A 20,572-nucleotide genomic window follows, 5' to 3' on the forward strand; every position below is an offset into this window, starting at 1 on the left:
TACCACTGGCCATCGTTAATCCTCATTAGTCCCTATTAGCCCCCATTGGCCCCAATTAGCAGCCATTGGCATTAATTAGCCTTCATTAGTCCCCATTAACACTCATCAGCACCCATTAGGCTTCATTAGCACTCATTAGCTCCCATTGACGCCCATTGGCCGCCATTAGCGCCCATTAACCCCCATTAGCACCAATTAGCACCCATTGCCACCTGTTTACACCCCACCAACACCCCCAACTCCCACCCCGCACCCACATCTCCCACCCCCCCACCCATGGGTGCCCCCCTACACCCCATCTCCCACCTATGACTGCCCCCCCACCCATGGGTGCTCCCTTGACCCCCTACCCATGGGTGCTCCCCATCCTCCTCCTCCCCCTCACCTTTATCACCCATTCCTTACCCCAATCCCCCACCCTACATCCAAGGGTGCCACCCCCCACCCATGGGTGCTCCCCCCACCCCTTATACCCCACCTATGGCTGCCCCCCACCTATGGGTGCTCCCCTGACCCCCCCATCCATGAGTGCTCCCCATTCTCCCCCTCCCCACCCCACATCCTCACCCTTATCACCCATTCCTTACCCCAATCCCTCACCCTACACCCACACCTCCCACCCCCCACCCATGGGTGCCCCCACACCTTCGATCCCCCACCTATGACTTCCCCCCAACCCATGGGTGCTCCTTTGACCCCCCACCCATGGGTGCTCCCCATTCTCTCCCCCTCCCCACCCCACATCCTCACCCTTATCACCCATTCCTTACCCCAATCCCGCACCCTACACCCACATCTCCCACCCCCACCCATGGGTGCCCCCCCCACACCTTCGATCCCCCACCTATGGCTTCCCCCCACCCATGGGTGCTCCCCATCCTCATCCTTCCCCTCACCCCCTATCCTCCAATCCCCCACCCTACCTCCAAAGGTGCCACCCCCACCCATGGGTGCTCCCCTACCCCTCATCCCGCACCCATGGGTGCTCCCCATTGTACCCTTCTACACTCCCCAACTCCCCATTCCCCACCCCACCAACACCCCAATTCCTACCCCGCACCCACATCTCCCACCCCCCACCCATGGGTGCCCCCCTACACCCCATCCTCTCCCACCTATGGCTGCCCCCCACCCATGGGTGCTCCCTTTCCTCCTCCTCTCCTTCACTTTTGTCACCCATTCCTTATCCCAATCCCCCACCCTACATCCAAAGGCGCCACCCCCCACCCATGGGTGCCCCCTACACCCCATCCTCTCCCACCTATGGCTGCCCCCCTCCCATGGGTGCTCCCCTGACCCCCCACCCATAGGTGCTCTCCATTCTCCTCCCCAACACCCATCCTCACTCCTATCCCCCAATCCCCCACCCTACACCCACATCTCCCACCCCCACCCATGGGTGCCCCCCCCATACCTTCGATCCCCCACTTATGACTTCCCCCCACCCATGGGTGCTCCCCATCCTCCTCCTCCCCCTCCCCCTTATCACCCATTCCTTACCCCAATCCCGCACCCTACACCCACATCTCCCACCCCCACCCATGGGTGCCCCCCCCATACCTTCGATCCCCCACCTATGACTTCCCCCCCACCCATGGGTGCTCCTTTGACCCCCTACCCATGGGTGTTCCCCATTCTCCTCCCCATCAGCCATCCTCACCCCCTATCCCCCATTCCTTACCCCAATCCCCCACACCTCCCACCCCCACCCATGGGTGCCCCCCCATACCTTCGAACCCCCTCCTATCTCTGCCCCCCACCCATGGGTGCTCCCCATTCTCCCCACTCCCCATCCTGCCCTCAACCCCCCCATTCCCCACCCCACCAACACCCCAACTTCGCCCCCCATGCCCACATCTCCCACCCCCCCACCCATGGGTACCCCCTACACCCCACCTTCTCCCACCTATGGCTTCCCCCCACCCATGGGTGCCCCCTTTATCCCCCCCGTTGCACCCAGGCCTCTCCGCCGCCGCCGGCATCGGCGTGGACGACCTGCGTCGCCTCTGCATTTTACGCATGAGCTTCGTCAAAGGTTGGGGCCCCGATTACCCGCGGCAAAGCATCAAAGAGACGCCATGTTGGATCGAGATTCACCTCCATCGCGCCCTTCAGCTCCTGGACGAAGTCCTTCACACGATGCCCATCGCCGACCCGCAACCTTTGGACTGAAGCTTTGCCTTTCCCCTTCCAGGACCTTTGGAGCAGCGGCTTTCATTCGCCTTTATTTGTTTTAATAGGGGGGTTGGTTTCCATTCGCAGGTCCTGGAAGGGCGCCGCGTCGCCATTGGGGTTTTTTGTTGTTGCTGTTGGTTTATTTGGGGGTTTTTTGGGGGGCTCTGTTGGGTTTGGGGGAAATAAAAGATGGATTCGGGCGCAGTGCGGAGCTTTCGTTTCGTTAGCGGTGCTGGTGGTTCGTTAATTGTCTCGTCAAGCTCATTAATGGGGCTGTTTGGTGATCGGCGATGCCAGCAGTCGACTCTATAATGCCATCAATGAATCAAGAATGCCATCCATCCTGCAATAATCCGTTCAATCTCCCCATTAGGCCATTAATAATCTGACCAATTAACCACTAATTGTATTAATAATCACATTTATCCATCAATAATCCCATTAATTGCATCAATATGATCGATAATCCCATCAATCTTATCAATAATCCCATTAATTCATCAATAATCCCATCAATTCTATCAATCCAATCAGTAATCCAACCAATCTCATTAATAATCCCATTAATCCATCAATAATCCCATCAACCCATCAATAATCCCATTAATCCATCAATAATACCATCAATCCATCAATCCAATCAATAACCCAACCAATCTCATTAATAATCCCATCAATCTCATCAGTAACTCCATCAATATCATCAATAAACCCATCAACCTCATCAATAATCCCATCTGTCCATCAATAATCCCATCAATCCATCAATAATCCTATTAATCTTATCAATAACTCCATCTGCCCATCAATAAACCCCATTTACCCCATCAACCTCATCAATAATCCCATCAATCTCATCCATCAATAATCCCATCAATTCTATCGATCCAATCAATAACCCCGTCAATCTCATCAATAATCCCATCAACCTCATCAATAAACCCAATTTACCTCATCAATCTTATCAATAATCCCATCAATTTCATCAATAATCCCATTAATCCATCAATAATCCCATCAATCTATCAATAATCCCATTAATCTATCAATAACTCCATCTATCCATCAATAAACCCCATTTACCCCATCAATCTCATCAATAATCCCATCAATCTCATCAATAATCCCATTAAACCATCAATAATCCCATCAACCTCATCAATAATCCCATCTGTCTATCAATAATCCCATCAATCTCATCAATAAACCCATCAACCTCATCAATAATCCCATTAATCCATCAATAATCCCATCAATTCTATCAGTCCAATCAATAACCCCATCAATCTCATCAATAATCCCATCAGTCTCATCAATAATCCCATTAGCCCATCAATAATCCCATCAATTCCATCAATCCAATCAATAATCCCACTAATCTTATTAGTAACCCCATCAATCCATCAATAATCCCATTAATCTCATCAGTAAGTCCATCTATCCATCAATAAACCCCAATCTCATCAATAATCCCATCAATCCATCAATAATCCCATCAATCTCATCAATAATCCCATTAATCCATCAATAATCCCATCACTAATCCCACTAGTCCATCAATAATCCCATCTGTTCATCAATAATCCCGTCAATCCATCAATAATCCCATTAATCTCATCAATAACTCCATCTATCCATCAATAAACCACATTTACCCCATCAATCTCATCAATAATCCCAATAATCCATCAATAATCCCATCAATCCATCAATAATCCCATCAACACATCAATAATCCAATCAATCTCATCAATAATCCCATCAATTTTATCAATCCAATCAATAATCCCACCAACCTCATCAATAATCCCATCAATCTCATCAATAATCCCATTAATCTCATCAATAACCCCATCAATCCATCAATAATCCCATTAATCTTATCAGTATCTCCATCTATCCATCAATAACCCCATCAATCTCATCAATAATCCCATTAATCCATCAATAATCCCATCAATTCTATCAATCCAATCAGCAATCCCACCAATCTCATCAATAATCCCATCAACCTCATAAATAATCCCATCAATCTCATCAATAATCCCATTAATCCATCAATAATCCAATCAATTCCATCAATCCAATCAATAATCCAACCAATCTCATTAATAATCCCATCAATCCATCAATAATCCCATTAATCTTATCAATAACTCCATCTATCCATCAATAAACCCCATTTACCCCATCAATCTCATTAATAATCCCATTAATCCCATCAATAACCCCCATCAATCTATCAAGAATGCCATCCATCCTGCAGTAATCCATGCCATTTTACGATTAGGCCATTAATAATTGACCAATTAATCGCTAATTGTATTAATAACCACACTTATCCATCAGTAATCACATCAATCCATCAATAATCCCATTAATCCATCAATAATCCCATCAATTCTATCAATCCAATCAGTAATTCCACCAATCTCATCAATAATCCCATCAACCTCATCAATAATCCCATCAATCCATCAATAATCCCATTAATCTTATCAATAACTCCATGTATCCATCGATAAACCCCATCAATCTCATCAATAATCCCATTAATCCATCAATAATCCCATCAATCCATCAATAATCCCACCAATGTCATCAATAATCCCATTAATCCATCAATAATCCCATCAATTCTACCAAGCCAATCAATAACCCCATCAATCTCATCAATAATCCCATCTCTCCATCAATAAACCCAATTTACCCCATCAATCTCATTAATAATCCCATCAATCTCATCAATAATCCCATTAATCCATCAATAATCCCATTAATCTTATCAATAACTCCATCTATCCATCAATAAACCCCCATCAATCTCATCAATAATCCCATCAATCTCATCAATAATCCCATTAATCCATCAATAATCCCATCAATTTCATCAGTAATCCCATTAATCCATCAATAATCCCATCAATCCATCAATAATCCCATTAATCCATCAATAATCCCATCAATCTATCAAGAATCCCCATTCATCCTGCAATAATCCGTGCCATCTTCCCATTAGGCCATTAATAATTTGATCACTAATCGCTAATTGTATTAATAATCACATTTATCCACCCAATAATCCCAATAATTGCATAAATATCATCAATAATCCCATCAATCTCATCAATAATCCCATCAACCTCATCAATAATCCCACCAATCTCATTAATAAACCCATCAATCTCATCAATAACCACATCAGTCTCAATAATCCCATTGAGCTCATCAATAATCCCATCAGTCTCATTAATAATCCCATCAATCTCATCAATATTCCCATCTACCTCATTAATAATCCCATCAATCTATCATTAATCCCATCAATCTCGTTAATAACTAAATCCAATCGTCAATAATGCCATCAATCTCATCAATAATCCCATTAATCCATCAATAATCCTATCAATTACATCATTAATCCCATCAATCCATCATTAATCTCATAAATCCCGTTATTAACACCATTAATCCATCATTAATCCCATCAATCCATCGTTAATCCCATCAATAATCCCATTAATCCATTAATAATCCTATCAATTCAATCAATAACCCCATTAATGCCTTCAATCACCCCATCAATTCAATCAATAATCCCATTAATCTCATTAATAACCCATCAGCCTCGTAAATTACCCCATTAACCCCATTAATCCCGTTAATAACCCCATCAATCCAATTAATAATCCCATTAACCCCATTAATAACCCCATTAATCCCATTAATAACCCCGTCAATCCCATTAATAACCCCATTAATCCCATTAATGACCCCATCAATCCCATCAGTTACCCCATTAATCCAATTAATGACCCCATCAACCCCATTAATAACCCCATTAATCCCATTAATAACCCAATCAACCCCATCAATTACCCCATCAATCCCATTAATCCCATTAATAACCCCATCAATCCCATTCACAACCCCATTAATCCCGTTAATAACCCATCAGACCAATCAATACCCCATTAATCCCATTAATAACCCCCATCAATCCCATTAATAACCCCATTAATCCCATTAATAACCAATCAATCCCATCAGTTACCCCATTAAACTCATCAATCCAATCAATAACCCCATCAATCCGATCAATAACCCCGTTAACCCCATTAATAACCCCATTAATCCCCTTAATAACCCCATTAATCCCATTAATAACCAATCAATCCCATCAGTTACCCCATTAATCCCATTAATCCCATTAATAACCCCATCAATCCCATTAACAACCCCATTAATCCCATTAATAACCCCATCAATCCCATTAATAACCCCATTAATCCCATTAACAACCAATCAATCCCATCAGTTACCCCATTAAACTCATTAATACCATTAATAACCCCATCAATCCCATTAACAACCCCATTAATCCCATTAATGACCCCATCAACCCCATCAGGGATCCCATTAATCCCATTAATAACCAATCAATCCCATCAATTGCCCCATTAAACTCATTAATCTCGTTAATAACCCCATCAATCCCATCAGTTACCCCATTAATCCCATTAATGACCCCATCAATCCCAACAGTTACCCCATTAATCCAATTAATGACCCCATTAATCCCATTAATAACCAATGAATCCCATCAGTTACCCCATTAAACTCATTAATCCCGTTAATAACCCCATCAATCCAATTAATAACCCCATCAATCCCATTAATGACCCCATCAATCCCATCAGTTACCCCATTAACCCAATTAATGACCCCATTAATCCCATTAATAACCAATCAATCCCATCAGTTACCCCATTAATCCAATCAATCCCATTAATAACCCCATTAATCCCATTAACAACCCCATTAATCCCATTAATAACCCATCAGACCAATCAATACCCCATTAATCCCATTAATAATCCCACCCACTGCACCAATTAATCAAGCTCATCAACCAGTGCCTTTAATGCCATTAATAATCCCATTAATTGACAATCCCAATCATTGCAACAAGCCATCACCTCATTAATCCCGCCCACCCCACTAATAATCCCATTAATAAACCCATAATTAAATCAGTCCATCAAAAACCTCGTCAATTGCATTAATAACCCCACTGATTCATCAACAGCCCCATTAATTAATCATTAATCCAATTATTTAACCAATAATCCCATTGATTCCATCAGCAATCCCATTAATTCATTGATAATCCCCTAATAAACCCATCAAGCCAGTCATTAATCTCATTAATCTAATTGATAATCCCATTAATACACTCATTAATCTCATTAATACCCCCAAACACTTCATTAATCCAATTAATCTTGCTATTAATCCCATTAATCCCACTAATTCCCCAAAATCCTATAATAGAAACCCAAAATCCCATCAAAAAGCCCCAAAATTCCCTAAAAGACCCCAAAATCCTATAATAGAAACCCAAAATCCCCTAAAAAGAAACCAAAATCCCATTAAAAAGACCCAAAATCCCATAAAAGACCCCAAAATCCCCTAAAAGACCCCAAAATCCCATCAAAAAGCCCAAAAATCCCTCAAAAGAACCCAAAATCCCATAAATAACCCTAAAATCCCCTAAAAGACCCCAAAAAAACCCTAAAAGACCCCAAAATCCCCTAAAAGACCCCAAAATCCCATAAAAGACCCCAAAATCCATCAAAAGACCCCAAAATCCTATAAGAGAAACCCAAAATCCCCTAAAAAGACCCCAAAATCCCCTAAAAGACCCCAAAATCCTATAAAAGCAACCCAAAAATCCCCTAAAAGACCCCAAAATCCTATAATAGAAACCCAAAATCCCTTAAAAGAACCCAAAATCCCATCAAAAAGCCCCAAAATTCCCTAAAAGACCCCAAAATCCTATAATAGGAACCCAAAATCCCCTAAAAGACCCCAAAATCCCCTAAAAGACCCCAAAATCCATCAAAAAGGCCCAAAATCCCCTAAAAGACCCCAAAATCCTATAATAGAAACCCAAAATCCCCTAAAAAGGAACCAAAATACCATCAAAAAGACCCAAAATCCCCTAAAAGACCCCAAAATCCTATAATAGAAACCCAAAATCCCTTAAAAGACCCCAAAATCCCGTAAAATACCCCAAAATCCTATAAGAGAAACCCAAAATCCCCTAAAAGACCCAAAATCCCCTAAACGACCCCAAAATCCCCTAAAAGACCCCAAAGTCCCATTAAAAACCCTAAAATCCAATAAAAGACCCCAAAATCCTATAATAGAAACCCAAAATACCCTAAAAGACCCCAAAATCCCATCAAAAGGTTCCAAAATCCCCTAAAAGAACCCAAAATCCCCTAAAAGACCCCAAAATCCCTTAAAAGAACCCAAAGTCCCATAAAAAAACCCTAAAATCCTATAATAGAAACCCAAAATCTCCTCAAAAAGCCCCAAAATCCCATAAAAGACCCCAAAATCCTATAATAGAAACCCAAAATCCCCTAAAAAGAAACCAAAATCCCATAAAAGACCCCAAAATCCTATAATAGAAACCGAAAATCCCCTAAAAAGGAAACCAAAATCCCATCAAAAAGCCCCAAAATCCCCTAAAAGGCCCCAAAATCCCATCAAAAAGCCCCAAAATCCCATAAAAGAACCCAAAATCCCATCAAAAAGCCCCAAAATCCCTTGAAAAAGCCCCAAAATCCCTTGAAAAAGCCCCAAAATCCCTAAAAAGACCCCAAAATCCCTTAAAAGAACCCAAAATCCCCTAAAAGAACCCAAAATCCTATAATAGAAACCCAAAATCCCCTAAAAGGAAACCAAAATCCCATCTAAAAGCCCCAAAATCCCCTAAAAGACCCCAAAATCCCCTAAAAGACCCCAAAATCCTATAATAGAAACCCAAAATCCCCTAAAAGGAAACCAAAATCCCATCAAAAAGCACCAAAATCCCATAAAAGACCCCAAAAAAACCCTAAAAGAAACCAAAATCCCCTAAAAGACCCCAAAATCCCCTAAAAACCCCCAAAATCCCCTAAAAGACCCCAAAATCCTATAAGAGAAACCCAAAATCCCCTAAAAGACCCCAAAATCCCCTAAAAGACCCCAAAATCCCTTAAAAGACCCCAAAATCCTATAATAGAAACCTAAAATCCCCTAAAAGTAAACCAAAATCCCATCAAAAAGCCCCAAAATCCCCTAAAAGACCCCAAAATCCTATAATAGAAACCCAAAATCCCCTAAAAAGGAACCAAAATCCCCTCAAAAAGCCCCAAAATCCCCTAAAAGACCCCAAAAAACCCTAAAAGAAACCAAAATCCCCCCAAAGACCCCTAAATCCTATAATAGAAACCCAAAATCCCCTAAAAAGACCACAAAACACCATCAAAAAGGCCCAAAATCCCCTAAAAGACCCCAAAATCCCATCAAAAAGACCCAAAATCCCCTATAAGACCCCAAAATCCACTCAAGAAGCCCCAAAATCCCCTAAAAGACCCCCAAAAAAACCCTAAAAGACCCCAAAATCCTATAATAAAAACCCAAAATCCCCTAAAAGACCCCAAAATCCCCTAAAAGACCCCAAAATCCTATAATAGAAACCAAAAATCCCCTAAAAGACCCCAAAATCCTATAATAGAACCCCAAAATCCCCTATAAGAATCCAAAATCCCATCAAAAAGCCCCAAAATCCCCTAAAAGACCCAAAAAAAACCCTAAAAGAAACCAAAATCTCTCAAAAGACCCCAAAATCCTATAATAGAAACCCAAAATCCCCTAAAAGGAAACCAAAATCCCATTAAAAAGACCCAAAATGCCCTAAAAGACCCCAAAATCCCCTAAAAGACCCCAAAATCCTATAATAGAAACCCAAAATCCCCTAAAAGGAACCAAAATCCCATCAAAAAGCCCCAAAATCCCTTAAAAGACCCCAAAATCCCCTAAAAGACCCCAAAATCCTATAAGAGAAACCCAAAATCCCCTAAAAGACCACAAAATCCCATCAAAAAGCCCCAAAATCCCCTAAAAGAACCCAAAATCCCTCAAAAGACCCCAAAATCCTATAATAGAAACCCAAAATCCCATCAAAAGACCCCAAAATCCCATCAAAAAGCCCCAAAATCCCCTAAAAGACCCCAAAATCCGATAAGAGAAACCCAATATCCCCTAAAAGACCCCAAAATCCCATCAAAAAGCCCCAAAATCCCATAAAAGACCCCAAAATCCCTTAAAAGACGCCAAAATCCCCTAAAAGACCCCAAAATCCTACAATAGAAACCCAAAATCCCCTAAAAGACACTAAAATCCCATCAAAAAGCCCCAAAATCCCCTAAAAGACCCCAAAATCCCCTAAAAGACCCCAAAATCCCTTCAAAAAGGCCCAAAATCCCTTAAAAATCCCCAAAATCCTATAATAGAAACCCAAAATCCCCTAAAAGACCCCAAAATCCCATAAAAAAGACCCAAAATCCCCTAAAAGACCCCAAAATCCCCTAAAAGACCCTAAAATCCTATAATAGAAACCCAAAATCCCCTAAAAAGACCCCAAAATCCCTTCAAAAAGACCCAAAATCCCATAAAAGACCCCAAAATCCCCTAAAAGACCCAAAAATCCCTTAAAAGACCCCAAAATCCCCTAAAAGACCCCAAAATGCCCTAAAAGACCCCAAAATCCCCTAAAAGACCCCAAAATCCTATAATAGAAACCCAAAATCCCCTAAAAGGAAACCAAAATCCCTTCAAAAAGACCCAAAATCCCCTAAAAGACCCAAAATCCCATCAAAAAGCCCCAAAATCCCCTAAAAGACCCCAAAAAAAACCCTAAAAGACCCCAAAATCCCATTAAAAACCCTAAAATCCCATAAAAGACCCCAAAATCCTATAATAGAAACCCAAAATCCCCTAAAAAGGAACCAAAATCCCATCAAAAAGCCCCAAAATCCCCCAAAAGACCCCAAAATCCCCCAAAAGACCCCAAAATCCCCTAAAAGACCCCAAAATCCCATCAAAAAGCCCCAAAATCCCCTAAAAGACCCCAAAATCCCTTAAAAGACCCCAAAAAAAACCCTAAAAGACCCAAAATCCCCTAAAAGACCCCAAAATCCCATCAAAAAGCCCCAAAATCCCCTAAAAGACCCCAAAAACCCTAAAAGAAACCAAAATCCCCCAAAAGACCCCAAAATCCTATAAGAGAAACCCAAAATCCCCTAAAAAGACCCCAAAATCCCATCAAAAAGCCCCAAAATCCCCTAAAAGACCCCAAAATCCCTTAAAAGACACCAAAAATCCCTAAAAGACCCCAAAATCCCATAAAAAAAAACCCTAAAATCCCCACTAAGAACCCTAAAATCCCATAAAAGACCCCAAAATCCCTTAAAAGACCCCAAAATCCCATTAAAAACCCCTAAAATCCTATAATAGAAACCCAAAATCCCCTAAAAGGAAACCAAAATCCCATCAAAAAGCCCCAAAATCCCCTAAAAGACCCCAAAATCCCTTAAAAGACCCCAAAAAAACCCTAAAAGACCCACAATCCCCTAAAGGACCACAAAATCCCATCAAAAAGCCCCAAAATCCCATCAAAAAGCCCCAAAATCCCCTAAAAGACCCCAAAATCCCTTCAAAAAGACCCAAAATCCCCTAAAAGACCCCAAAATCCCTTAAAAGAACCCAAAATCCTTTAATAGAAACCCAAAATCGCCTAAAAGACCCCAAAATCCCATCAAAAAGCCCCAAAATCCCCTAAAAGACCCCAAAATCCTATAATAGAACCCCAAAATCCCCTATAGGAATCCAAAATCCCATCAAAAAGCCCCAAAATCCCCTAAAAGACCCCAAAATCCCCCAAAAGACCCCAAAATCCTATAATAGAAACCCAAAATCTCCTAAAAAACCCCAAAATCCCATCAAAAAGCCCCAAAATCCCCTAAAAGACCCCAAATCCTATAATAGAAACCCAAAATCCCCTATATGAATCCAAAATCCCATCAAAAAGCCCCAAAATCCCATTAAAACCCCCAAAATCCTATAATAGAAACCCAAAATCCCCTCAAAAGAACCCAAAATCCCTCAAAAGACCCCAAAATCCTATAATAGAAACCCAAAATCCCCTAAAAGGAACCAAAATCCCATCAAAAAGCCCCAAAATCCCCTAAAAGACCCCAAAATCCTATAATAGAAACCCAAAATCCCCTAAAAGGAACCAAAATCCCATCAAAAAGCCCCAAAATCCCCTAAAGACCCCAAAATCCCATAAAAAACCCCAAAATCCCCTAAGAGACCCCAAAATCCCATAAAAAAAACCTAAAATCCCAACTAAGAACCCTAAAATCCCCTAAAAGAACCCAAAATCCTATAATAGAACCCAAAATCCCCTAAAAGACCCCAAAATCCCTCAAAAGACCCCAAAATCCTATAATAGAAACCCAAAATCCCCTAAAAGACCCCAAAATCCCCTAAAAGACCCCAATATCCTATAATAGAAACCCAAAATCCCCTTAAAAAGGAACCAAAATCCCATCAAAAAGCCCCAAAATCCCCTAAAAGACCCCAAAACCCCCTAAAAGACCCCAAAATCCTATAATAGAAACCCAAAATCCCCTAAAAGGAACCAAAATCCCATCAAAAAGCCCCAAAAATCCCTTAAAGGACCCCAAAATCCCCTAAAAGACCCCAAAATCCCTCTAAAGACCCCAAAATCGCCTAAAAGACCCCAAAATCCCTTAAAAGACCCCAAAATCCCATCAAAAAAGACCCAAAATCCCCTAAAATACCCCAAAATCCTATAAGAGAAACCCAAAATCCCCTAAAAGACCCCAAAATCCCATCAAAAAGACCCAAAATCCCTAAAAAGACCCCCAAAATCCCATTAAAAACCCTAAAATCCCCTAAAAGACCCCAAAATCCTTTAATAGAAACCCAAAATCCCCTAAAAGGAAACCAAAATCCCATCAAAAAGGCCCAAAATCCATAAAAGACCCCAAAATCCCCTAAAAGACCCCAAAATCCCTTAAAAGACCCCAAAATCCTATAATAGAAACCCAAAATCCCCTAAAAAGGAACCAAAATCCCATCAAAAAGCCCCAAAATCCCTCAAAAGACCCCAAAAAAACCCTAAAAGACCCCAAAATCCTATAATAGAAACCCAAAATCCCCTAAAAGACCCCAAAATCCCATCAAAAAGCCCCAAAATCCCCTAAAAGACCCAAAATCCTATAATAGAAACCCAAAATCCCTAAAAAGACCCCAAAATCCCCTAAAAGACCCCAAAATCCCTCAAAAGACCCCAAAAATCCTATAAGAGAAACCCAAAATCCCCTAAAAGACCCAAAATCCTATAATAGAAACCAAAATCCCCTAAAAGGAAACCAAAAACCATCAAAAAGCCCCAAAATCCCCTATAAGACCCCACAAAAATCCCTTAAAAAAACCCCAAAATCCCTTAAAAAGACCCCAAAAAAACCCTAAAAGAACCCAAAATCCCCCAAAAGACCCCAAAATCCTATAATAGAAACCCAAAATCCTATCATAGAATCCCCAAAATCCCCTAAAAAGACCCCAAAATCCCCTAAAGGACCCCCAAAATCCTATAATAGAAACCCAAAATCCCCTAAAAGGAAACCAAAATCCCATCAGAAAGCCCCAAAATCCCCTAAAAGACCCCAAAATCCTATAATAGAAAACCCCAAATCCCCTAAAAGACCCCAAAATCCCTTAAAAGACCCCAAAATCCTATAATAGAAACCCAAAAATCCCCTAAAAGACCCCAAAATCCACACAAGAAGCCCCAAATCCCATAAAAACCCCCAAAAATCCCTTAAAAAACCCCAAAAATCAACATATAAACCCCAAAATCCCCCAAATTTCCCCCAAATCCCCTACGAAAAAAACCCCAAATCCCCTCAAAAACCCCCCCCAAATTCCTTAAAAAGCCCCATAGACCCCAAAATCCCTGCCAAAAAACCCCAAAATCCATAAAATCAACCCAAAAATCCCACAAAAAACCCCAAAATGCCCCAAATCGCCCCCCTAAGGAACCCCAAATCCCTCCAAACTCCGCCATTTCCCTCTGGTTTCCCCTGCAAGGCCTCCATTTTCCCCCCATTTTCCCCCCCTAAATCCCCGTTTTTCTCCCCCCAAATCCCAACTTTTCCTCGCGTTTCACCCCCAAAATCCCCATTTTTCAACATTTTCCCCCAAAATTCCTCATTTTTACCTCTTATTTGCCCCTAAAATCCCGTTTTTTTCCCCCAAATTCTCCCCATAGCCGCCATTTTCCCGCTCAGCCGCCATTTTGTCTCCAGCCGTCTTCCCGCCAAGCCGCCATTTTGTCTCCAGCCGTCTTCCCGCCAAGCCGCCATTTTTCACCCTCAGCCGTGTTCCCGCCAAGCCGCCATTTTTCACCCTCAGCCGTTTTCCCCGCCAAGCCGCCATTTTTTACTTTCAGCCGTTTCCCCGCCAAGCCGCCATTTCCCCCCCTCACCTCCCAACCAAAAAAAAACCCCAAATTTCACCCAAATTCACCCCCAAAACGCCGTTTTCCCACCAAGTTTCCACACAAACCACCACATTCCCTCAAAACGTGCCCGAATTCGCCGTTTTTATTCGCGTTCTGCCCCGAAATCCCCACCGCGATTCCGTATTTCCACAACAGCCGAAGCCGCCGCTTTCTTTCCGACGGCAGCCGAGAAGCGCCGCGCTCTGCGCAAGCTTTGACCTTTTTTAATTTACAGTTCCAACGAAAATCCGCCCTTTTTTCCACGCCGTCTTCCACCATTACCGACGATTTTCGGCTTCGAGCCGCGGCGGCCGCCGCGCTGCCGCCTCGCTTTCGGCGGCCGTTTCGGCGGCACTTCCGGAGCCTTCGGAAAGCTTCGGGAAAGTTCGGATGCGGCTCAGAGCGCTTCGCTCTGTGGAAGAGCGGGGAAACAACCGGGGGCTCCTGCGGGCATGTCGACAAAACAACATGGCGGCACTTCCGGTCCGCTCGAAGTTCTGCAGGAGGAAAAAGTGGCCGCACTTCCGGTCCGTTCGGAGCAATTCGGGAGGAATGATGGCGGCACTTCCGGATAGTTCGGAGCAGTTCGGGAAAAAGAACTAGCGGCGTTTGCGGTCACTTCGGTTCACATCCGGGCATTTCGAGACGCTTCGGGTCACTCGACAGCAATTTTTGGGGAACTTTCGAGCACATCGGGCAACTTCGGGGAAATTCGGAACACATCGGAGAGCATTCGGGCATTACGAGAACATCCGGGCACCTCCGTTGCGATTTGGGTACACTCGAAGCACTTCCGGTAACTGCGGAGCACTTCCGGTCCTTTCGGAACACTTCGGAGCAGTTCGGAGGGAGCTCGGAGCACTTCCGGATTCTTCGGCGCACTTCCGGTCCGTTCGGAGGTCTTCGGAGCTGTTCGTACAACATCCGAGCGCTTCGGAGCTTTTCGGACCATTTCGGAAATGTTCGGAACACTTCCGGTCGCTTCGGAGCACTTCCGGTGCCTTCGGAGAACTTCGGAACACTTCGGGGAAATTCCGATCATTTCAGAATACTTCGGGTCCCTTCGGAAAAGTTCGGAACGCTTCGGCTTAACTTACGGCACTTCCGGTACTTTCGGAGCGGTTCGGGAGCAGATCGGGACACTTCCGGTTTTTTCGGGGCAATTCGGCACACTTCGGAGATCTTCGGTTCGAGTTCGGGGACTTTTTGGTCTTTCCGCAGCACTTCCGGTCCTTTCGGAACACTTCCGGTCCTTTCGGAGCTTTTCGGAGGTGTTCGGAGAACATCCGAGCGCTTCGGAGCTTTTCGGACCATTTCGGAAATGTCAGGAGCACTTCCGGTGCCTTCGGAGAACGTCGGAACACTTCCGGTCCTTTCGGAGAAGTTCGGAGCACTTCGGTGGCGTTCGGGAAACCTCGGAGATGTTCGGAGATGATCGGAAACTGAGGGACGCGGCTCAATAGCGCCGCCTGGCGGACAGCGCCGTTATTGCAGCATTAATAAAGGCTAATTGCGCCCCCTGGTGGATACAGCGGGTATTGCATCAATTAATGTTAATGCCCCATAGATTCTATGGGGCTGCCCCATAGATTCCTCCACCCCATCGATTCTATGGGGCTGCCCCATAGATTCCTCCACCCCATAGATTCTATGGGGCTGCCCCATAGATTCACCCATCCCATAGATTCTATGGGGCTGCCCCATAGATTTCTCCACCCCACAGATTCTATGGGGCTGCCCCATAGATTCATCCGCCCCATAGATTCTATGGGGCTGCCCCATAGATTTTTCTGCCCCATAGATTCTATGGGGCTGCCCCATAGATTCCTCCACCCCATCGATTCTATGGGGCTGCCCCATAGATCTTTTCACCCCACAGATTCTATGGGGCTGCCCTCCACCCATAGATTCTATGGGGCTGACCCCATAGATTTCAGTGCCCCATAGATTCTATGGGGCCTGCCCCATAGATTTCAGTTGCCCCATAGATTCTATGGGGCTGCCCCATAGATTCACCCATCCCATAGATTCCATGGGGCTGCCCCATAGATTTCAGTGCCCCATAGATTCTATGGGGCTGCCCCATAGATTCACCCATCCCATAGATTCCATGGGGCTGCCCCATAGATCTGTTCACCCCATCAATTCTATGGGGCTGCCCCATAGATCTTTTTCACCCCATAGATTCTATGGGGCTGCCCCATAGACTTCAGTGCCCCATCGATTCTATGGGGCTGCCCCATAGATTCCTCCACCCCATAGATTCTATGGGGCTGCCCCATAGATTCCTCCACCCCATAGATTCTATGGGGCTGCCCCATAGATTCACCCACCCCATAGATTCTATGGGGCCTGCCCCATAGATTCCTCCACCCCATAGATTCTATGGGGCTGCCCCATAGATTCACCCATCCCATAGATTCTATGGGGCTGCCCCATAGATTCCTCCGCCCCATAGATTCTATGGGGCTGCCCCATAGATCGTTTCCGCCCCATAGATTCTATGGGGCTGCCCCATAGATTTCTCCACCCCATTGATTCTATGGGGCTGCCCCATAGATTTCAGTGCCCCATAGATTCTATGGGGCTGCCCCATAGATTCCTCCACCGATAGATTCTATAGGGCTGCCCCATAGATTGTTCTGCCCCATCGATTCCATGGGGCTGCCCCCATAGATTTCAGTGCCCCATAGATTCTATGGGGCTGCCCCATAGATTCCTCCGCCCCACAGATTCTATGGGGCTGCCCCATAGATCTGTTCACCCCATAGATTTTATGGGGCTGCCCCATAGATTCACCCACCCCCAGAGATTCCTATGGGGCTGCCCCATAGATTTCAGTGCCCTATAGATTCTATGGGGCTGCCCCCATAGATTTCAGTGCCCCATAGATTCTATGGGGCTGCCCCCATAGATCTTTTCACCCATAGATTCTATGGGGCTGCCCCATAGATTTCAGTGCCCCATAGATTCTATGGGGCTGCCCCATAGATTCCTCCGCCCCACAGATTCTATGGGGCTGCCCCATAGATCGTTCCGCCCCATAGATTCTATGGGGCTGCCCCATAGACTTCAGTGCCCCATAGATTCTATGGGGCTGCCCCATAGATCTGTTCACCCCATCGATTCTATGGGGCTGCCCCATAGATTCCTCCGCCCCATAGATTCTATGGGGCTGCCCCATAGATTCCTTCACCCCATAGATTCTATGGGGGCTGCCCCATAGACTTCAGTTGCCCCATAGAATCTATGGGGGCTACCCCATACATTCCTCCACCCCATAGATTCTATGGGGCTGCCCCATAGATCTTTTCACCCCATAGAATCTATGGGACTGCCCCATAGATTTCAGTGCCCCATAGATTCTATGGGGCTGCCCCATAGATTCCTCCACCCCCATCGATTCTATGGGGCTGCCCCATAGATTCCTTCACCCCTTTCGGAGCACTTCGGAGCAGTTCGGGGGACGATCGGAGGACTTCCGGATTTTTAGGCGCACTTCCGGTCCTTTCGGAGCTTTTCGGAGCTGTTCGGAGAACATCCGAGCGCCTCGGAGCTTTTCGGACCATTTCGGAAGTGTTCGGAGCACTTCCGGTGCCTTCCGAGAACGTCGGAACACTTCCGGTCCTTTCGGAGAAGTTCGGAGCACTTCGGCCCGATCCGAAGGCACTTCCGGTACCTTCGAGCTGTTCGGGAGCATATCGGAACACTTCCGGTTTTTTCGGGGCAATTCGGGTCACTTCGGAGATCTTCGGTTCGAGTTCGGGGCACATTTGGTATTTTCGCAGCACTTCCGGTCCTTTCGGAGCACTTCCGGTCCTTTCGAAACACTTCGGAGCAGTTCGGGGGGAGATCCGCGCACTTCCGGATTCTTCGGCGCACTTCCGGTCCTTTCGGAGCTCTTCGGACCATTTCGGAAGTGTTCGGAGCACTTCCGGTGCCTTCGGAGAACTTCGGAAGACTTCGGGGAAGTGCCGATCATTTCAGAACACTTCCGGTCTTTTCGGAGAAGTTCGGGTCACTTCGGAGATTTTCCGTTCGAGTTCGGGGCACTTCCGGCCTTTGAGAAGCACTTCCGGGGAGCTTCGGAACACTTCGGAGCTTTTCGGATCAGACCGTGCAGCAATTCGGACCACTTCCGGTCCGTTCGGAGCACTTCCGGTAGGCGAGATGGAAATCGGGCCGCATCGGATCACTTCGGTGGCGTTCGGGAAACCTCGGAGATGTTCGGAGATGATCGGGAAACTGAGGGACGCGGCTCAATAGCGCCGCCTGGCGGACAGCGCCGTTATTGCAGCATTAATAAAGGCTAATTGCGCCCCCTGGTGGGATTACAGCGGGTATTGCACCAATTATTAATATTAACGCCCCATAGATTCTATGGGGCTGCCCCATAGATTCCTTCACCCCATAGATTCTATGGGGCTGCCCCATAGATTTCAGTGCCCCATAGATTCTATGGGGCTGCCCCATAGATTCCTGCACCCCATAGATTCTATGGGGCTGCCCCATAGACTATTCCGCCCCATAGATTCTATGGGGCTGCCCCATAGACTTCAGTGCCCCATAGAATCTATGGGGCTGCCCCATAGATTCCTCCACCCCATAGATTCTATGGGGCTGCCCCATAGATTTCAGTGCCCCATAGATTCTATGGGGCTGCCCCATAGATTCCTCCGCCCCATAGATTCTATGGGGCTGCCCCATAGATTCCTCCGCCCCATAGATTCTATGGGGCTGCCCCATAGATTCCTTCACCCCATAGATTCTATGGGGCTGCCCCATAGATCTTTTCACTCCATAGATTCTATGGGGCTGCCCCATAGATCTTTTCACTCCATAGATTCTATGGGGCTGCCCCATAGATTCCACCACCCCATAGATTCTATGGGGCTGCCCCATAGATTCTGCACTGACTTTTGACCCCAATGTCACCTTTGCCCCCTAAAGTGGTGACCTTTGACCCCCCTGGTGACCCTTGACCTTACAGTGGTGCCTTTTGACCCCCAGCTTTGACCTTTGACCCCAGATGTGACCTTTGACCCCCTCAAGCCTTGGCTCCCCCTAAATCCATGAGCTTTGACCCCCCATCGTTGTGACCTTTGACCCCCATTGTGTGACCTTTGACCCCATCGTGTGAACATTGACCCCAATCCATGACCTTTGACCCCAACCCGTGACCTTTGACCCCCAAACCTGGGCCCTTCGACCCCTAAATGTGACCTTTGGACACCCAGTGTTGACCTTTGACCCCAACATGACATCAGCTGACCCCCAACCGTAACCTCTGACCCCAAATTGAACCTGAATCTTTGACCTTTGACCCCAAATGGGGACCTTTGACCCCCAAGGATCCCCATTAATGCAGCTGTGTCCCTTATTGGTGACTTTGACCCCCCCCAAAATGTGACCTTTGACCCCATATTTCACCTTTGACCCCCATCCAAATATGGCGACCTTTGACCCCATTGCTGACCTTTGACCCCCAAGTTGTGACCTCTGACCCCTCATAACCCCACATTTCACCCCCCAATGTCAGTGTGTGCCAAGATGGTGACCTTTGACCCCCCAACTGTGACCTTTGACCCCAATGAGGGCTCTCCGACCCCAAATGGTGACCTTTGACCCCAATGTTGACCTTTGACCCCAATGGTGACCTTTGACCCCCAAGGCTGGGAGCTGCGACCCCCAAATGACGAACTTTGACCCCCAAGTTGTGACCTCAGTCCATGACCTTTGACCCCCAATGGTGACCTTTGACCCCCAACGTTGACCTCTGACCTCAATCCTTGACCCCTGACCCCAATCCATGACCTTTGACCCCCCAAAATGTGACCTTTGACCCCAATATGGCACCCAAACCCCCAAACGCCGACCTCTGCCCCCCCACCCGTGACCTTTGACCCCCCATCGCGACCTTTGACCCCAACAAACGACGCTCCAGCCGCCATGTTGTTGCAGCCCTCCCCA

General features: G+C 45.6%; 2 protein-coding genes across 2 annotated transcripts in view; both read left to right on the plus strand.

Annotated features, from left to right (window-relative positions):
• Nucleotides 1–13,300, plus strand: part of SMAD4 (SMAD family member 4) — a 36,976-nt gene extending 23,676 nt beyond the window's left edge. Inside the window, exon 10 of the mRNA XM_048930574.1 lies at nucleotides 1,961–13,300. Coding sequence (XP_048786531.1) covers nucleotides 1,961–2,172 — 212 coding nt within the window. The 3' untranslated portion in view covers nucleotides 2,173–13,300. The remainder of the gene's footprint in view (nucleotides 1–1,960) is intronic.
• A 4,544-nt stretch (nucleotides 13,301–17,844) lies between these two features.
• On the plus strand, nucleotides 17,845–20,443 carry LOC125687100 (uncharacterized). The gene is made up of 2 exons (XM_048931905.1): nucleotides 17,845–18,494; nucleotides 18,525–20,443. The coding sequence occupies exons 1-2, from the start codon at nucleotides 18,010–18,012 to the stop codon at nucleotides 18,913–18,915; spliced, it is 876 nt and encodes a 291-aa protein (XP_048787862.1). The 5' UTR covers nucleotides 17,845–18,009; the 3' UTR covers nucleotides 18,916–20,443.
• The last annotated feature ends 129 nt before the right edge of the window (nucleotides 20,444–20,572 follow it).

This window comes from Lagopus muta, chromosome Z (assembly GCF_023343835.1).
Source record: "Lagopus muta isolate bLagMut1 chromosome Z, bLagMut1 primary, whole genome shotgun sequence".
Classification (NCBI taxonomy): domain Eukaryota; kingdom Metazoa; phylum Chordata; class Aves; order Galliformes; family Phasianidae; genus Lagopus; species Lagopus muta.

Excerpts from the sequence above, each read along its gene's own strand:
- LOC125687100 (XM_048931905.1), top strand. The coding sequence starts at position 18,010 with ATGGGGCTGCCCCATAGATTCCTTCACCCCTTTCGGAGCACTTCGGAG. Across the intron at positions 18,495-18,524 it reads TTCGGCGCACTTCCGGTCCT|TTCGGAGCACTTCCGGTGCC; the intron begins TTCGGAGCTCTT and ends ATTTCGGAAGTG.